General features: G+C 41.8%; 1 protein-coding gene across 9 annotated transcripts in view; it reads left to right on the top strand.

Annotated features, from left to right (window-relative positions):
• Window positions 1-434: 434 nt before the first annotated feature.
• Window positions 435-16067, top strand: part of map4k5 (mitogen-activated protein kinase kinase kinase kinase 5) — a 29075-nt gene continuing 13442 nt past the window's right edge. For 2 of the 9 annotated variants that reach the window (XM_035609549.2, XM_035609544.2), the window contains exons 1-14: window positions 444-857; window positions 1286-1597; window positions 6815-6872; window positions 10607-10697; window positions 11952-12016; window positions 12103-12158; window positions 12253-12300; window positions 13103-13145; window positions 13251-13323; window positions 13736-13867; window positions 14097-14159; window positions 14261-14342; window positions 14993-15109; window positions 15674-15752. In XM_035609549.2, the coding sequence (XP_035465442.1) occupies window positions 1490-1597; window positions 6815-6872; window positions 10607-10697; window positions 11952-12016; window positions 12103-12158; window positions 12253-12300; window positions 13103-13145; window positions 13251-13323; window positions 13736-13867; window positions 14097-14159; window positions 14261-14342; window positions 14993-15109; window positions 15674-15752 (1015 nt within the window). In that variant the 5' untranslated portion in view covers window positions 444-857; window positions 1286-1489. Of the gene's footprint in view, window positions 858-1285; window positions 1598-6814; window positions 6873-10606; window positions 10698-11951; window positions 12017-12102; window positions 12159-12252; window positions 12301-13102; window positions 13146-13250; window positions 13324-13735; window positions 13868-14096; window positions 14160-14260; window positions 14343-14992; window positions 15110-15673; window positions 15753-16067 lie in introns of all 9 variants that reach the window. The other 7 variants (XM_035609550.2, XM_035609543.2, XR_004785237.2 and 4 more) reach the window with 6 other exon arrangements.

Here is a 16067-nt window from a genome sequence, read left to right as displayed (position 1 = left end):
TTCCATCCATCACTGAAGACTGGGGTTTATTGATATGATTATAAATCTAGAAAGCTGTGTAAATCTAGAAAGCAATTCTCTAGAAATCATTTCAGTATATAAGATAAGACATACCTTTATTCGTTCCACAATGGGAAAATCTGGGCATTACAGCAGCAAAGTGGACAGAAGAATATAGAAAGACATTTTTTTTAAAGCAATAGCTATGTAAAAAAAATAACAGAAAACATAAAAAGATTTATAAATACTATATAAGAAAATAAAAAAAGATATATAAATACTCTATAGGCGCCATGCTGATGTGATTATTATTCATGATTATATTGATTAGCCCACTGACAAGCATTGACAGGCTTTTAAAAATAAAGAAAGTGAATTGGCTTATATACCATCTCGTGTGGAGTGCGTGTGTTTTACGAGGAGCACCTGAACGCGCCGCCAGGATCCAGTAACTGCGACTCCGCGGTGGAGGAGGATTAGCGGCAGACTGTTGCGTTTCTAAGCGCCGCGCGTTGAGACAGCGAATTAAAAAACACTCGACATTATGTCTGCGTCGGGCCGTTGATATGTTTTAACACGTGACTGAGTGTGAAACTGTCGGGGGGGAAATGACATGTCAGCGGCCGCACTTAACGCCGGCATTGTTGCGAGGACTCGACTCGAACGCACCGCCTCCGCCGCTGCCGCACTGAGGCAGACGGAGCGAACCGTCACAGCCTGACTGGAACTTTACTACCGTTTTCCTCGAAAACAACAGAAAGAGAGAGGCCGCGCTTCATCGCCACTTATTCGACGCCATCGTACAGGAAATTCCAAGATGCAAGAGTCGCTCGTCCGCCGCGTTCGTGTCGTGAAAGGTAAGAAAAAAAGAAGAAAAAAAAAAAGAGGCGCCGCGTCGAAGTTGGAACCAGCGGCGAAAGCTAAAGTTCGCGCTAGCTAGTTAGCATTAGCATCGGAGCTACCTGCAGGGATGTGGCTATTTGCTGGAGTTGACCAGTGTGCGCATGCGAACGTTGACGCGCAAGCTAATGTTGTCGTCTGTAGTTGTGATACACTTCAGAGTCAGTTAGGTCTGAAGGGAAATGTTACGTCGGAGGTGTGAAAGTTGTTATGGTACGGTGGGCAGCACGTCCATTGGCCTGAAGTGGTCCACCTTCGTGTGACTGTTGTGCTTCTGTTAAAGGACATCAATAACCAATCACGTGTCATATTCTTTCAGTAGTCGTCAACCGTTGAGCCCATTTTGCATTGATCAAAACCTCCCCCTTGTGTCTCTCTCCTGCAGGCCACGGAGCTCGGAGAAGGAGCATCTGAGTAAACAAAACAAAAGGAGGATTGAGACTCTCTCTCTCTCCTGGAGCTTCTTTTTCTTCTTCTGTCGCTACATCAAAACCAAGCCAGTCAGATTTTGGGGTTCGAGCCAAACTAGATGTGAAAAAGGGATCGTTTTTTTGTTTGTTGTTGTTGTTGGTGCTGCGAGCTTCATACCATGGATAGCTTCCCCCGGCCCAGCGGTGAAATCCAGAGGAAGAACCCCCATCACGACTTGGAGCTCATCCAGAGGGTGGGAAGTGGCACGTATGGAGACGTGTTCAAGGTACAGTACAGTCACATACAGTACACTAACATACAGGATAGTACAGTAATGTACAGTAACATACAGGATAGTACAGTAATGTACAGTAACATACAGGATAGTACAGTGATATACAGTACAGTAACATACAGGATAGTACAGTGATATGCAGTACAGTAACATACAGGATAGTACAGTAATGTACAGTAACATACAGGATAGAACAGTGATATACAGTGCAGTAACATACAGGATAGTACAGTGATATGCAGTACAGTAACATACAGGATAGTACAGTAACATACAGGATAGAACAGTGATATACAGTACAGTAACATACAGGATAGTACAGTAACATACAGTACAGTAACATACAGGATAGTACAGTAACATGGTCCAGTACAGTAACATACAGGATAGTACAGTAACATACAGTACAGTAACATGGTCCAGTACAGTAACATACATGATAGTACAGTAACATACAGTACAGTAACATACAGGATAGTACAGTAACATACAGGATAGCACAGTAACATACAGTACAGTAACATGGTCCAGTACAGTAACATACAGGATAGCACAGTAACATACAGTACAGTAACATGGTCCAGTACAGTAACATACAGGATAGTACAGTAACATACAGTACAGTAACATACAGGATAGTACAGTAACATGGTCCAGTACAGTAACATACAGGATAGTACAGTAACATACAGGATAGCACAGTAACATGCAGTACCCTTACATACAGGATAGTACAGTAACATACAGTACAGTGACATACAGGATAGTACAGTAACATGGTTCAGTACAGTAACATACAAGATAGTACAGTAACATACAGTACAGTAACATGGTCCAGTATAGTAACATACAATACAGTTACATACAGGATAGTACAGTTCACACCAGTACAGTAACACGGTCCAGACCAGAACAGTACAGTCCACACCAGTACAGTACAGTGCAGTCCAGCACAGTACTGTACAGTCCAGTCCAGTACACACCAGTACAGTATAGTACAGTACAATACAGTACAGTCCAGCACAGTACAGTACAGTCCAGTGGAGTGGAGGGTCTGGTTCCCACAGCCTGTCATCACAGCTGGAGAGATGTCTTCTTGGCATTCCATCGCATGACTTATCAACTCAAGGCAGAGTGTTGTTTGTCTCATAATTCGTGATGACATGTGGCGAACACATTTGACAGTGGCTGTTGAATCAGGGACCAAATCAGGGACCAATTTCCTCACCCTCAGTTCATGTTTGAGAATACTCTTGTTGGAAAAGAAATAACTTGGCTGATAGCACATGATACAATGAACGAAGGATGGGGATCGTGTTACTCACCATACAAGACTAAATATATTCAAGCTGCAGCAAAGATAAGATAAGATAGAACTTTATTCATCCCACGCCGGGGATATTTAGCAGAGAATCACTAAGAATAGCAAAAATTATATTCACATATACAATACAAATAGGGGAGGGGGGGGACTAATGATCATTTTCATTATTAATCAGTCTGTTGATTTTTATTTGATTGAGTGATTCATTGTATAATATATTACATTTGAGAAAACACACAACCCATCAGAATGGCTTATTTTTCTCATACTAATTTTACAATATCCAGGGATATTCAATGCGCAATCATAGAAAAAGAGCAAATGTTCAGTTCAGAAGTTGGCACCAGTGGTGCTTTCACATTTTTTGCTCAAAAAAACAACTTGAACAATCAATCGATTATCAGAAAAGTATCTGATTAATTTACTGTTGATCAACTAACTGATTAATTGACTGATAGTTTCAGCTCTATTACATATTATAAGCAAAATGTAAGACAACACATTTTACACAGATGTGTGTTGAGTGATTTTCTTTATTTAAGAACTACATTTTTAGCCGATTATTCCAAGAATATTGTTTTCAAATGAATCAATAACAAACTTAACGGTTGCATCCTTGTAATTGTCTTTGATTGAAGGAATTAATATTGCTATATACCTACTAGAATTTGTCTTTCCCTGGTTGTTCTGCATCATGGTTTATTAAACTGGTTTGACTGCTCAGGCTAAGTGACATGAACAAGGCTACACCCCTTTCTCACCTTATAGCAACCAAAACTAAACTTTGCAAATAAAGTTTAAATCAACAAATTATTACAAGAATTACAAATACTTTGTACAGTTCAAACAGATGTTGCTTTATGACTGCATTTATTATTAACTGGTTGCCGGAAAGGTTGAGGAAAGTTATTGGAATTAATGCATAAATCCTTTATGGGCATGTACTGTAGCGGTTGCACCGCACTAAGTATGTAATCAGATATCAGAAAAATAAATCTGTGTTTATCTAAAATCTGCACAGAAACTTTGAAAGCCAAAGCATCCAGACTTTTCCCACTGCCTGCTGGACACAGTGAGGCGTGTTCGCTGGCGAATATTTTCTTGTTTATCCATCTGCCACAGACAAACAGATGACCCATCTGACCCAGTGTGCGATAGCTCAGGCAGCCGGTCACGGTCCCTCTCCATACAAAGCGCCTCTGGCGCAGCCCCCAACCCCTCCACCCCCTCCACCACAGACAGGCCACCGGTGGAATGCTGCGCCTGGTATTCTCTCGCAGCTCGCAGGCCGAGGGCCGCGGCACGCTGAAATATGATCGGGCCGCTGTCTAAACATGCGTTCCACTATGGGTGTGTTCAGCGCCACACTGACAGCGGAAACGCCTCGCATTGGGGAAGAGTCCTCCTTTGGTCTGCCCGCCTGCGCACAGTTGAGAGTTTGAGTCCTTTGGTCCTCCTACTCGCTTCAGATGATTTATTATATCTGATGATTTTAATTTGAGTCACATATATGTGTTGCTCTTTGTTATTACTGGTGGTAATGATTAATTTATCTCCGTTACAGTGTCGTGCCCTTGGCTCTCAGTCAGTCAATCCCTCAGTTTATTTTTATAATGTTCCTTTACAAGTCTTACTCAAAGAATAATTTGTTTTACAAATATTTTTGTATTTTCGTATCTGGATTAGCCCTAGTTGATCCAAGGCCACGAAAATTTCTAGGGAAAGTCAATATTCTAGGTGAGTGGGGTTTTGATATCGGCTCTGCGTCTGTTCATGTCAAAATGGATGACAAATAAAGAACCAAAGAATTCTACACAATCAGCCACTTGTTCTCATTTTATTAATAATGTTTCTGGTCAATATTATTTTTGATTCTCACAACTCCGTAAGCCTTTATTGTAGGGGTCGACCAATAATTACTAATCTCGTCCAGGCCAATAATCGGTCGACCCCGACTTCATCGCGTGCAAGAACTTGGAAAAGATTGCTCGTAAAGAAATATTTTCTTTACTATTTTCTCTCTGAATTCACAGTAGGTCTATGTAGACACACCAGGGACACCTGGGTTGTGGTTGTTTTTCCACTGAGCCTGACGCTGATTGATCTTGTGTCAGATCTTGTCTCTTTTAGAGGTCTGTTACATGCCAGACTGCAACTCCTTCCAGTCAAAGTTATGTAACGTTGTTAAAGTTGTTTCATCTGCTGCATCACACATTTGAACTGTCATCTTAAAACTTCCTCTTTTTTGCATGAGGTAAAGTTCTCAGGTTGGCTTGAGCTAATTCAGGAAGCTAGAAGACACAGGTTGTGTGCAAGTATTCAGTCATTACTTCAACATAATTTAAGGCAGGAGAAACACTGACATCCACAGTTGGAAATAATCATCATGCCTGAACAAACGAACTATCATTTATTACATACGCGGCACGATTTCTGTCCTATTTTGCAAGAAATATTTGTTGGTAAAGTTTTTTTTCTTCTTTCCTGTTATGTGTTGTTGTGCGAGCACACGTGGTATCAGCTGCCGAACAAGTTTAAGCTTTGTGTGGGTTACTGACTATTGATATGTGTGAATCAACGCCCAACACATTCCCAGTGTTGAACGGTGGCCTACGCTGGAGGGCTCTTATGGTTTATACGGTTGATTTAGCCGCTCGCCTCATCACTGCACTCCCACGGATTAGGGAGCATCCCGTCTTGACCTGGATTTGAAATGGAAGACAGTGCAACCTACTTATTTTTTTTTATGGAACTTTCACAAATGATGGATGGATACTGTCCCCAAAATCTATACATTCTGATGGTAGTCGTTGACATGATGAAATATCACATTTTTCAATTGGCAATGTACAAATGTACCGATGAAACTGAAAGAGCGAACACAAAAATGCAACAGTAAGACTGTAGGTCTTGTGACGCCAGAGAAATGTAAAGGTTTGCAGACAGACGTTGTCTGGCCTCTCCCTGCTGACTAACACGGCTTGACCTCATGACCTCTGCCGATGACGTTCACATGATTTTGGGTTTGATATTTCTTGGCACGGAGTTTAAATATAGAAGACGTAACCAGTCATCGAGACTCTACTTAATAATGCAGTGGTTTGGAATTTGTCTGATGGAGGGTGCTGACGTCACGTACAGTTGAATATTTTCACTCCAGCTCTCACAGAGGAGAAAGGATCATACCAATCAGACATTGGTTTAATGTCTGTCGAGGCCAGAACTCTTAACTGTTGTCTCGTCAAAATGAAATATCATGTCATGTGATGTTCAAGGGCTGCATGTAGGGATTATTTTCATCGTTGATTCATCTGTCGATTGGTTCTTCTTAATTATTGGTTTAGTCAATAAATAATAGTGATAATAGTTGAAAAAAGTTACGGCACCATTTCAGAACATTTCAATTTTTGGATGGCCAACAGATCTTTACCCCAAATATTCTTGATTAAAGCCCAGAGTGATGTCTGCAAATATTCAGTTCACTATAAAAAAAAAGGAAAAACAAAGGTGTCACATCTTTGCATTTGAGAATATTAGGCGGTTTATTTTTCTTGAAAAAAAAAGACTTAATTTGATTAATTGATTGTTTCTTTCAAATGATAACTGCTTCTGCTCTGAGAGAAGAGCAGCAAATCCTTTCCATATTTGATCCCACAAATGTTTCAGATTGTTCCTTGATTACACTACGTACTCGGTTACAGTTAATCAGGATGAACCACTAAATTGTTGGCCGTTCGTTTTCTGTCACTGACAAAGTGCGTGTTTCTGCAGTGTAACATTCATTGTTTTGCCATTTGATGACACATTTTGATTAAAAGAATATTAATAAACAGTTATGTGAGATTCGCGTCCCGGCTGACAGTTGCACTCTTGTGTCTTTTCAGGCTCGAAACGTGCACACGGGAGAGCTCACTGCTGTGAAGATCATAAAGTTGGAAATAGGTAAGACCTGATCTTTTTATTTTCTCGGTTTCATAGTGAAGAGAAAACATTCTGGTTTCAGATTTTAATTTTTTTCAGAGCTGAGAAATAGGTCTGGAAAACGCGTCTGTTATTTTCCAGGGTTTTGAAATGGAATGCACAAAAAGGACTGACTGAAAAATACTGTCCCACAGTGCCAGTAAACATGACTGCAGATATGAATATGTTGATACTGCTGTTTTTCTTGAATTGATTTCAATCTCTAAATTTAGCCTGTGTCCTGCGCCCCATATTGAATTTGAAGCAAAGTCTGCAAAAAAGTTGGTCATTTCAAAAATCTAAATGTTGTCAAGGCGTCATATCAGAGTCAGTGTGACGTTACACCGTGTCAGGTGAAGGAGAAGAAGAAGAAGACGTTTGGGACTGTGCTCTCCGGCTCTGGGGTCTGTGCTGGTGATGACCTAGTGACAGAGTTAGTGCAATCCAGATTAGTGGGATTACCAAAGAAGATTTTGCACCACCGGCAACCAGACTGAGCTCAGCGAGCTGATTACCAGTCGGTGAAGGGAAGAGATTCACTTGTGTTTGTTTTCTCTTTCATTCATCGCACCACCGTGGGTCTAATGCTGGGAGGGAGATGATGATGATGATGTTTGGACCGATGGTGTGTTTTTGTCCCCAAGTTTGCACGTGTCAGTGTTTAATCAGTAAACTCCGGATGATCAGTTTGAAATAAAAATGATTGGCCCCTTCCTGATCAGACTATAGAAGTCTTGTTCTTTAATGTAAGGCTGTGACATATTCTGCTGGCATGTAGGAGGAAGGGGGATTAGTGTTTATGTGCGTGTGTGAAGCAGAAGATCAGGAGGCTTAGCTGCAAATTGGAAAAAGGACAGAAGAAGGGATACGTTTTTCTTGTTGTTTAAAAGATTGAGAAGTGATTAACAGATAAACTGTGAAGATGGACCTGAGTTTTGAATAAAGTTTTTCAAAAACAATGGGGAAGATATCTAGTCCAGAATGGTCCCATGTTTTTCCTGCACGTGTTCGTAAGCTGCAGCGCAAACCTGTTCAGGTTGTCTGACAAGCAAACACCGTTCATATTTGCTCTATCTTTCTTCGAGACGTATTGAACAAGTATTAACCCGAGCCCAGGTCAATCTTGTTTGAGCAGGACTCTCTTTTTTTCTTTACCTTACCCCCACTTCTGGCGAGAGTCACTCCTTTCTGTGCTCGAGGTAAACAGCCCCGGGGCGGAACGAGGAATCCAACAGGTTGGACCAGGACGAATGACAGGGCTGGTGTGTAGCAAGGGACAGAGAGGGAGAGAGGAGTGAGGAGTGAGGAGGAGTGGTGGTGGTGGTGGTGAAGCCCTCTGGCTGCAGAGCTGGTTAATCTGATCATTTACAGGCCAAATGAAAGAGTGAAGATCAAATTAGTGTTGGTCTCTTCACTCACTGACAATCGAGGGAAAACTTTAAAGCAGACACTTCTTCTCCTCACTGAGCAGTTGGCACCAGCCCCCTGGCAGTATTCCGTCAGAAATTCAGCTACAAGCCATTTTGGGTGTGGAACAACTCTGCATGCAGTTGAATGTATTTTCTATAAGCTGCTACATCCGAACAGAAGCAGTACTTCTTCTTTTTTTGTGTGAAAAGTGTTAAAATCTCCCCGGATCTCGCGGGTTGGGGTTTAATTTGTGATCGACCTCTGATTCATACTATAAAGATAAAGTCCAGACTTAACATTCTGACTTCTCTGACACACTGAATTGAAACATGAAGCCTTGAGCGAATATGTGTGTACAGTCACAGAGCAGAGGGAAGCGCTCAGTCGGAGAGGAAGTGGCTACAAAGTCAACGCACCGAGACGAGAAGATTGTGTGGGGGACGTGTCATTTAATTTTATTTTTTTTGGGGAGGGGGGCCCAAACATGTCGCTGAAATTACCGTGGCCCAAATTTTTGTGGCTCCCCTGTAACCATTTACTCTCTCCGTCAACAGATATATTAAAAAATGACTTGTGATCAACAGTAGCTCGTCTAAATTGAATAAAGTGCCACTCGCTCGTAGTAATGTGGTAAACACAGCGAGACTGAGACTGGAAATACTTTTGCACATTCGTCATCATTAAAGTCATGGATTATAGCTGTGAAACACCAGCTTCTGTAGGACATCATTACATCCTTATTATGCCATATAAACACATTAAAACATGGCTGACAGATACAAGGGAAGAGCTCAAACTGAGCCCTGACATTCTTGTGGATCATTTCTATTCTCGTTGCAAAAGAATGATGGATCTAATGAAAAGGAACGTGATGCTTTTTGTTTTAACGTCTGGGTTGCAGGTATTTGTAGTCGTTCTTTTAGATTCAAGGATCCTCTGATGTTACTCAATACTCGAGTTAGTAACTGATTGATAAGGAGCTCATGGAAATGTATTGGTTTGTTGTTTTAGCTGCTGGATACAGTTAAAACATGTTGGCATTAATTCCGTCTCTCACGTGCGAGACACTGACTGACTAACCGGCTGAAAGCAGCTCTGCTCAACCGCAAATTGCCTCATTGTGTACATACATTGTGTCCTTGAAAAAAAAAAAAGCCTCTGTGGCCCTGGAGTTATCTCCATTTTATCATGTTTCTTCCAAAATTCCAACTTCCCGCTGTATGGCTTTTAATTTCACCTCCGTGTGTGTGTGTTGTCTGGAACTATGCACCGTAGGAGGAGGATGCAGGTCCAGGCGCTTCTTTTCGCCACAGTTTGTGGTTTGACTATTCTCTCAACCAGCTGATTTTTTTGATAACATAATTCAGCCATCGAAAGAGGCTTGTTTACAAGCCACAGTGGAGAGCAAGATTGACACGTTTGGCACAGAAAAAAAGGGAAAATAAATTGCTTTGTTGACAGTTATTTCCACCACAAGTAAAAGGTACATTATCATTTTGATAATTTTGGCAGCGATTGTCTCCTTTTTCAAAGTAGCTTCATCTGGACCCGTGCCTATGATGACAGTGTGTTGATGGAGCACTGAAGCTGGCAGAGACTGGTAGATCTTAACCTCCCTGTTAATGTGTTCCAGGGCCGTGTCTCCGTACAATTGGGAGCAGCTGGGCCTTACATATTTCTGCCTCCCGACTTCCTACTGGTCGGATGTGTTTTTTTGCTTTGCTGAGCTGTAGAGCGGTCTGGATATTAGCCTGTACACCACATAAAGTTAAAAGAATTACAAGGTGTTCTTTTCTGATGTTGTAAACTGGTCTATAATCTGCTGTATTTACATAGAGATGAAATATTGAAGCATAAACCCATCAGCTATAACATTTCAGTTAGGAGGTTGTAGCAAACGTATAAGAGTTCATTCTGAACTACCAGTGATGAGATTTAACACTCATTATGTCGTTCTAATCATTGTCCACAGCTTCATGGCGTGACTAAATCAAAAATACACCAACCTGCCACAACATGATTGTGTCATACTACCGTGGATTTTACCGTGGAAGTTCACCCTGTGCATCATTCAAAATGCTTTGAGAGGTTGTTTTTGTCAATGTGTCAAATACCAAGGTTTGTGCTAATGTCACATTGTAAAAGAATCATAACCCAATATGTTTCATTTCACGCCTGCAATTATTTCCAGTACTGTTTATTTTCTAAATGCAAAAATGTCTTATTTGATTTGTACAGAAAATGCAGGGGAAAAACTGTGCCCGTGTGTGTTTGTGTGTGTGTGACTTCTCTCTCTGTGTTTCCAGGGGATGACTTTTCCATCATACAGCAGGAAATCTTCATGGTGAAGGAATGCATGCACCACAATATTGTGGCCTACTTTGGGAGCTACCTCTGGTAAGAGCCAGCTCAAAAAATAATCCTGCTTTGTCATTTTTACTCTCACTGTTTTCTTCTCCCCTTGCTGCCAGTTCATGGTATAATATTCATGGAATTCATATGTGACTGTCAAGAAGGATTTAAACGAGACTCTGCCTGAAACTCACACGAGGTCTTTAATTACTGAGTCACACCTGTGTGTGTGTGTGTGTGTGTGAGTATGAGTCACTGTCCCGGGCCAGCCTGTGCTGCTGACTAGGCCCTGCAGTGCCAGGATGCAGCGCTCTCATGTTTTAACGGAGCTCTGTGTTTTGTGGCTGGCATCTTGAGAGGAAATTGGGGCTGGTCTGCCTACCGCTGCCTCCGACTTCCAGCAGGTTTAACTGGAACACGAGCCTCTGATCTGTTTCATGTGGCTGTTTTTTTTCCCAGAGAGATACACGCCTTATCCCAGCAGGTGTGTCTTATTTAGTCTCGCCGCACGGAGAACAAATGGCGACAGTAAAAACCCCTTAATGAGCAACCCACCGTGTATTAATCATTATATAACTAGTTTGACTTCCATCAGAAGAACCAGCGTTTATTTTATTTTTTTCATGAAGGTTTTCAGACAAGGGCTTACTGTAACAAGGGATACGCGCACTATAAAAAAAACCAAGGTGATAGTTCATTTGAAGCCATGGCTCCATCACTATGGAATGCTCTTCCCATAAAACCCGCTGGCTCTGTCGATGCCTTGAAAAAAAAGAAGCAAAAAACTAATTTATTCAACTGGCCCTTATTTATTTTTTATGTGCGCGATTTATTGTTGTCTGGGTTTCTCATTCATGGACCAAACAACTTATCGATTAATTGAAAATTAAAACAATCGTTAGTTGCAACTCTACTCTCATTGTTTAATTTTATCATTGTATACTTTTGTATTTTCTGTACTTTGTGACTTTCTCTTTGAATGGTGCTTCATTTGACTTACTTTATATGTTATTTGGGGAAGCTGTAGTTTCCTTTCGGACCAGTTTCCTGACCTAAAATAATTTCCACTTCCAGTTGAGATTAGAAATCTCCTCTGCTGGCCAACTGTCACAGGTCTAATCATGCACTCTCATCACGGTTACAACAAGCTTGTTTTTTTCCAGGAAGGATATGTGTTCAACGAGAAAAACCCTCGACAAACGTTTTGTGCTATCAACCGTATATATATGTATAAACCTGTGTCGCTGACTGCCGAAGCAACAGTTTCCCTAACATAATAATTTCCGCTGCTTCCTTTAGTCGGGAGAAGCTTTGGATATGTATGGAGTACTGCGGCGGAGGATCTCTGCAGGACATTTATCACGGTGAGATGTTATTTCTCAAGATTAAGTCACGAAGTGTTTCTTAATGCGATGCACATGTCGACTCAACCTCTGCTCGCGTGTTACAGTGACGGGACCACTGTCAGAGCTCCAGATCGCATATGTCTGCAGAGAGACCATACAGGTAATTTTAATCCACCCCAAAAAAATTTGAATGAGCATTTCATAGTTATTGATTTCAATGTAAATCATACGAAATCCATTTATTTTATCGACAGGGTTTGGGATATCTGCACACCAAGGGCAAGATGCACCGTGACATCAAGGTATTATATCTTTTCTTTTGTTTTCTTTTGACCGTAGTTTTTAAAGGACATGCCTGTTCTATTGTGACACATGCAGACACTGAGCCTCATGCCAGCGACAGACAAATTAACATTTAACTTTCAAAACATTTGAGAGAAAGGCAAAAAAAAAAGGAAGGTAGAGGAGTAAGACAGTGTCTCAGGCTTAAGATAATGATTTTCACAGATTTGCATTTGCATTTAGCACATTCTAGAGGTGTTAAGTGAAGTCACAGGAAGTATGTAGCCAGAGATGTGCTCACCAACAAGCATGTGACCAGCGGTGTTACTTTACTGCAGTATTGTGGTTGAACTGAAGTGGATCATGCTTGTTGCACACACACACACACAGACCTTGGTCTCATGTGTTATCACAGAAGGTCAGGGCTGGATCTATTATCTTTAGTCAGCTCTACAGAGCGAGCACTTCCTGTTTCCTCTACTCTCACTGCAGGATGCCACCAGAGAGACTTGTCAGTCACAGGCAGCAGAAACACTTGTCAGTGGGACTGTCAGAAAGCTGGTGGCGGTGGTACCGGTGTAGTTTTACAGATCAGTGAAGAAGAGACACACGAGCAGTTCAAGTTTCAACCACACCATATGTTACTGAGGAAGCCTAACGCATAATTTGCACGTTGTTATGAACCAGTTTTGCAACACACACAAGTCCAGCTGAGTATTTCAGGCATTTTTTCTCATTGTACTAAAATATTACTATAGTCTTTTGAATGTTTTTTCTCAAAACTCAAACTAAAAAACCCCATAATATTTGACTTTTTAACAGGGTGCCAACATACTTCTAACAGACAACGGAGATGTGAAGTTAGGTAAGCGGCCGCTCTGCATCTTAATTCTCACGGAGCCGAACTCCTCAGTAGCTGTGAGTTGCATGTGGTTTACATAATGTGAAACGCGGTCCATCCTTGTTGCAGCCGACTTTGGAGTTGCGGCCAAAATAACGGCCACCATTGCCAAAAGAAAGTCCTTCATTGGAACACCTTACTGGTGAGTGTGAACTTCCTTTAATAACATACTGAGAAACTAATAAGTTAAAGAGTCTGAATCACAAACAGAATCTAGTTTGACTGTGCAGTAGCAGTAAAGGCAGATGTCTCAAACTGAAAGGTGAAAGTTCAAATTCCCACAGCAGCTGAAGTGTTTTTGAGAAAGACACTGAAACCTTACTGTCATTGACCCTGACCTCCTAACACACACACACACACACACACACACACACAGACACACACACGCACACACACACACACACACACACACTGCCGAGGGGGGAGAATAGTAAACATAGTTCTCCTACAAAGATCAACAGAGTATCAGATTATAAATATCAGTTTTGGTCTTCACTTCAAGGAGGTCTCCTTCACCAACCATTCATCTTTTTCTTGACCTGAACTTTTTCCAGGATGGCTCCGGAAGTTGCTGCAGTGGAGAAGAACGGTGGCTACAACCAGCTCTGCGACATCTGGGCAGTTGGCATCACCTCCATAGAGATGGCCGAGCTGCAGCCGCCGATGTTCGACTTGCACCCGATGAGGTGCAATTTTTTTTTGACTTTCCTTAAAAATGATCAGTCATAAGAGCTTTCTCAAATGATTCTTAGGCAGCTTCCTGCTTTTGTGTTCTTCTAATGTTTCATCACGCCGTTTGATTACTTGAATGGTCATCCTGTTTCATTCAAAATGCAGTTTATATTTAGAAGATCTTGTAAATACATTTCCCTCTTTCAACCAACAGTTCAATATTTTTCTTTGTCTTTCCCCCAGGGCCTTATTTTTGATGTCAAAGAGTAGCTTCCAGCCTCCTAAACTAAAAGACAAAAGCAAATGGTGAGGGCTCCCAGAATATCCACTGCGCTTTATATAATTTTACATTTTCAGAGGATTAACAGTGATGAGTACTGGATTAAAACAGTATTTATCTCCCGCAGGTCCACCGCCTTCCACAACTTTGTCAAAGTGTCTCTGACGAAGAACCCAAAGAAGAGGCCCACCGCCGAGAAACTTCTATCGGTAATGAATCCTATCATTGTCTCGTTTTGAGGTCTTGGAGCCTCATTCCTTTGCCTGTTGAACTACTACCATCTGCAAACCCTGAAGGCCTGACACAAATGGAAGTGAGGTTTTTTTTTCTAGCTGGATCTCAGCTTGGCCCAATGAGCTTCTGTGTGATTTGGCAGAATTTCTAGCAGTTTGGCTTCCAGTCAGACTCTGGCCCCTGAACTGCTGCTCAAAGTTATTATTTTCATTTAATGTTTTACCTAATTACATGTGTCTCTTAAAGCTTTTTGATTATATCATCTCTGAAGCACTTATTTAAGAGGAAATAAAAATTCAGTCAGCACCTGCTTTTGATTTTCAGGCCTCAGTCAAACTATAAATACGGTTCAGCTGTTTCTTAAAAGATCCTCCTCTATCATCAGTGTCTCCAGAGGATAGTCCCTGGTTTAATAGTCCTAGCACCTAGATGATTAATAATGCAGACAATCTGAATAACTCTATAACAGTAAAACCATGACTCACTCTCTCTGCAGGGGGAGGTTACGGTTCTACATCAACTTTTCATTGATCTCGTATGTCGGGGATGCCATACTGCTGATGCAAACTGTGATGAAATTATTATTTTTATGATAACTTCGCAATCCCTTTCCCGTCTCATGCAGCACGTATTTGTGGGCCAGACGGGCTTGACGAGGAGGCTCGCCGTCGACCTCCTCGACAAGATGAACAACCCGGATAACCACCAGCATTACAGTGAGGTGGACGACGACGACCTCGAGGTAATGCCTGATAATAATACAGATATATAAATATTTATTTGTGAAAGATTGCACTTTAAAATAAGAAAAATGTCCATTTGAAAATGCTGCAAAAAAGCATAATGGTAACAAAAAATCTTCCCCATTCCTCTTGATTTTCTCCTTCAATGTTGTTATTCCAAAGGGACTCGACACGACATCTGTGCGGCGGCCAAGGAGAGGTGGTACCATTGCCTTTTAAGAGACCATTGTGCTTTTCTCGAGCTGACAGTAGTGGCACTGTCTTGGCCCCTATGAATGAAAAAACACTCTGAAGGGTATTGACTACGAGCAATTGAGCTCGTCGTTGCGTACAAACAGCCTCTGGGGATGCATAATAATGTGACAATGACACTGGACAGAAACTTGCTCTCAGCTCAGCTTATATCTTGTCATGTTGCTTTCTACAGATTATTTCAAAAGGTGGAATCTGCCAGATGACTCGAGGCATTGCTGCGTTTGCCCTGCGCTTGACTCGCCAAGTGCTACTCGTGCTGTTAAAAACCTATGTCTTTATCTTGAAATCTCTCTCACTCTGTGTTCCAGCCCCTCTCTGCCGTCAGACACACCATCCGCTCCACCAACAAACAAGCCAGAGCTGAAAGGACACGCTCCGAGTTGGACTGTAAGTGAACAAAAAGCCCCCCCAAAAAACGGCATCACACCAAGATCAACCCCCCTCTCACATGAATCCGTGCCCTCACTTGGTCAGTCAGTGTGTCATTTAGTCAGTAGGCCTGCCGGCTGTTTTAGCCTGACATGAGGTCCGGCAGCTTGTCTGAGGGTCATTCCGCTAATCCTGCTGCACTGACTGGCACTTGTCCAGCACACACCATGTGGCAGTGTGTATAAAAATAGCTCCGGGAGTCACGGAAGAGAAAGTGCATGTAGAAGAGATTGTGATGTGTCTGTATTGGCAAGTAACTGTCCCTCATCTTTT

The sequence above is a fragment of the Scophthalmus maximus genome, chromosome 15 (genome assembly GCF_022379125.1).
Source record: "Scophthalmus maximus strain ysfricsl-2021 chromosome 15, ASM2237912v1, whole genome shotgun sequence".
NCBI classification, from domain to species: Eukaryota; Metazoa; Chordata; class Actinopteri; order Pleuronectiformes; family Scophthalmidae; genus Scophthalmus; species Scophthalmus maximus.
The sequence above is the reverse complement of the archived record's forward strand: the minus strand, read 5'-3'. Positions and strand labels throughout refer to the sequence as shown.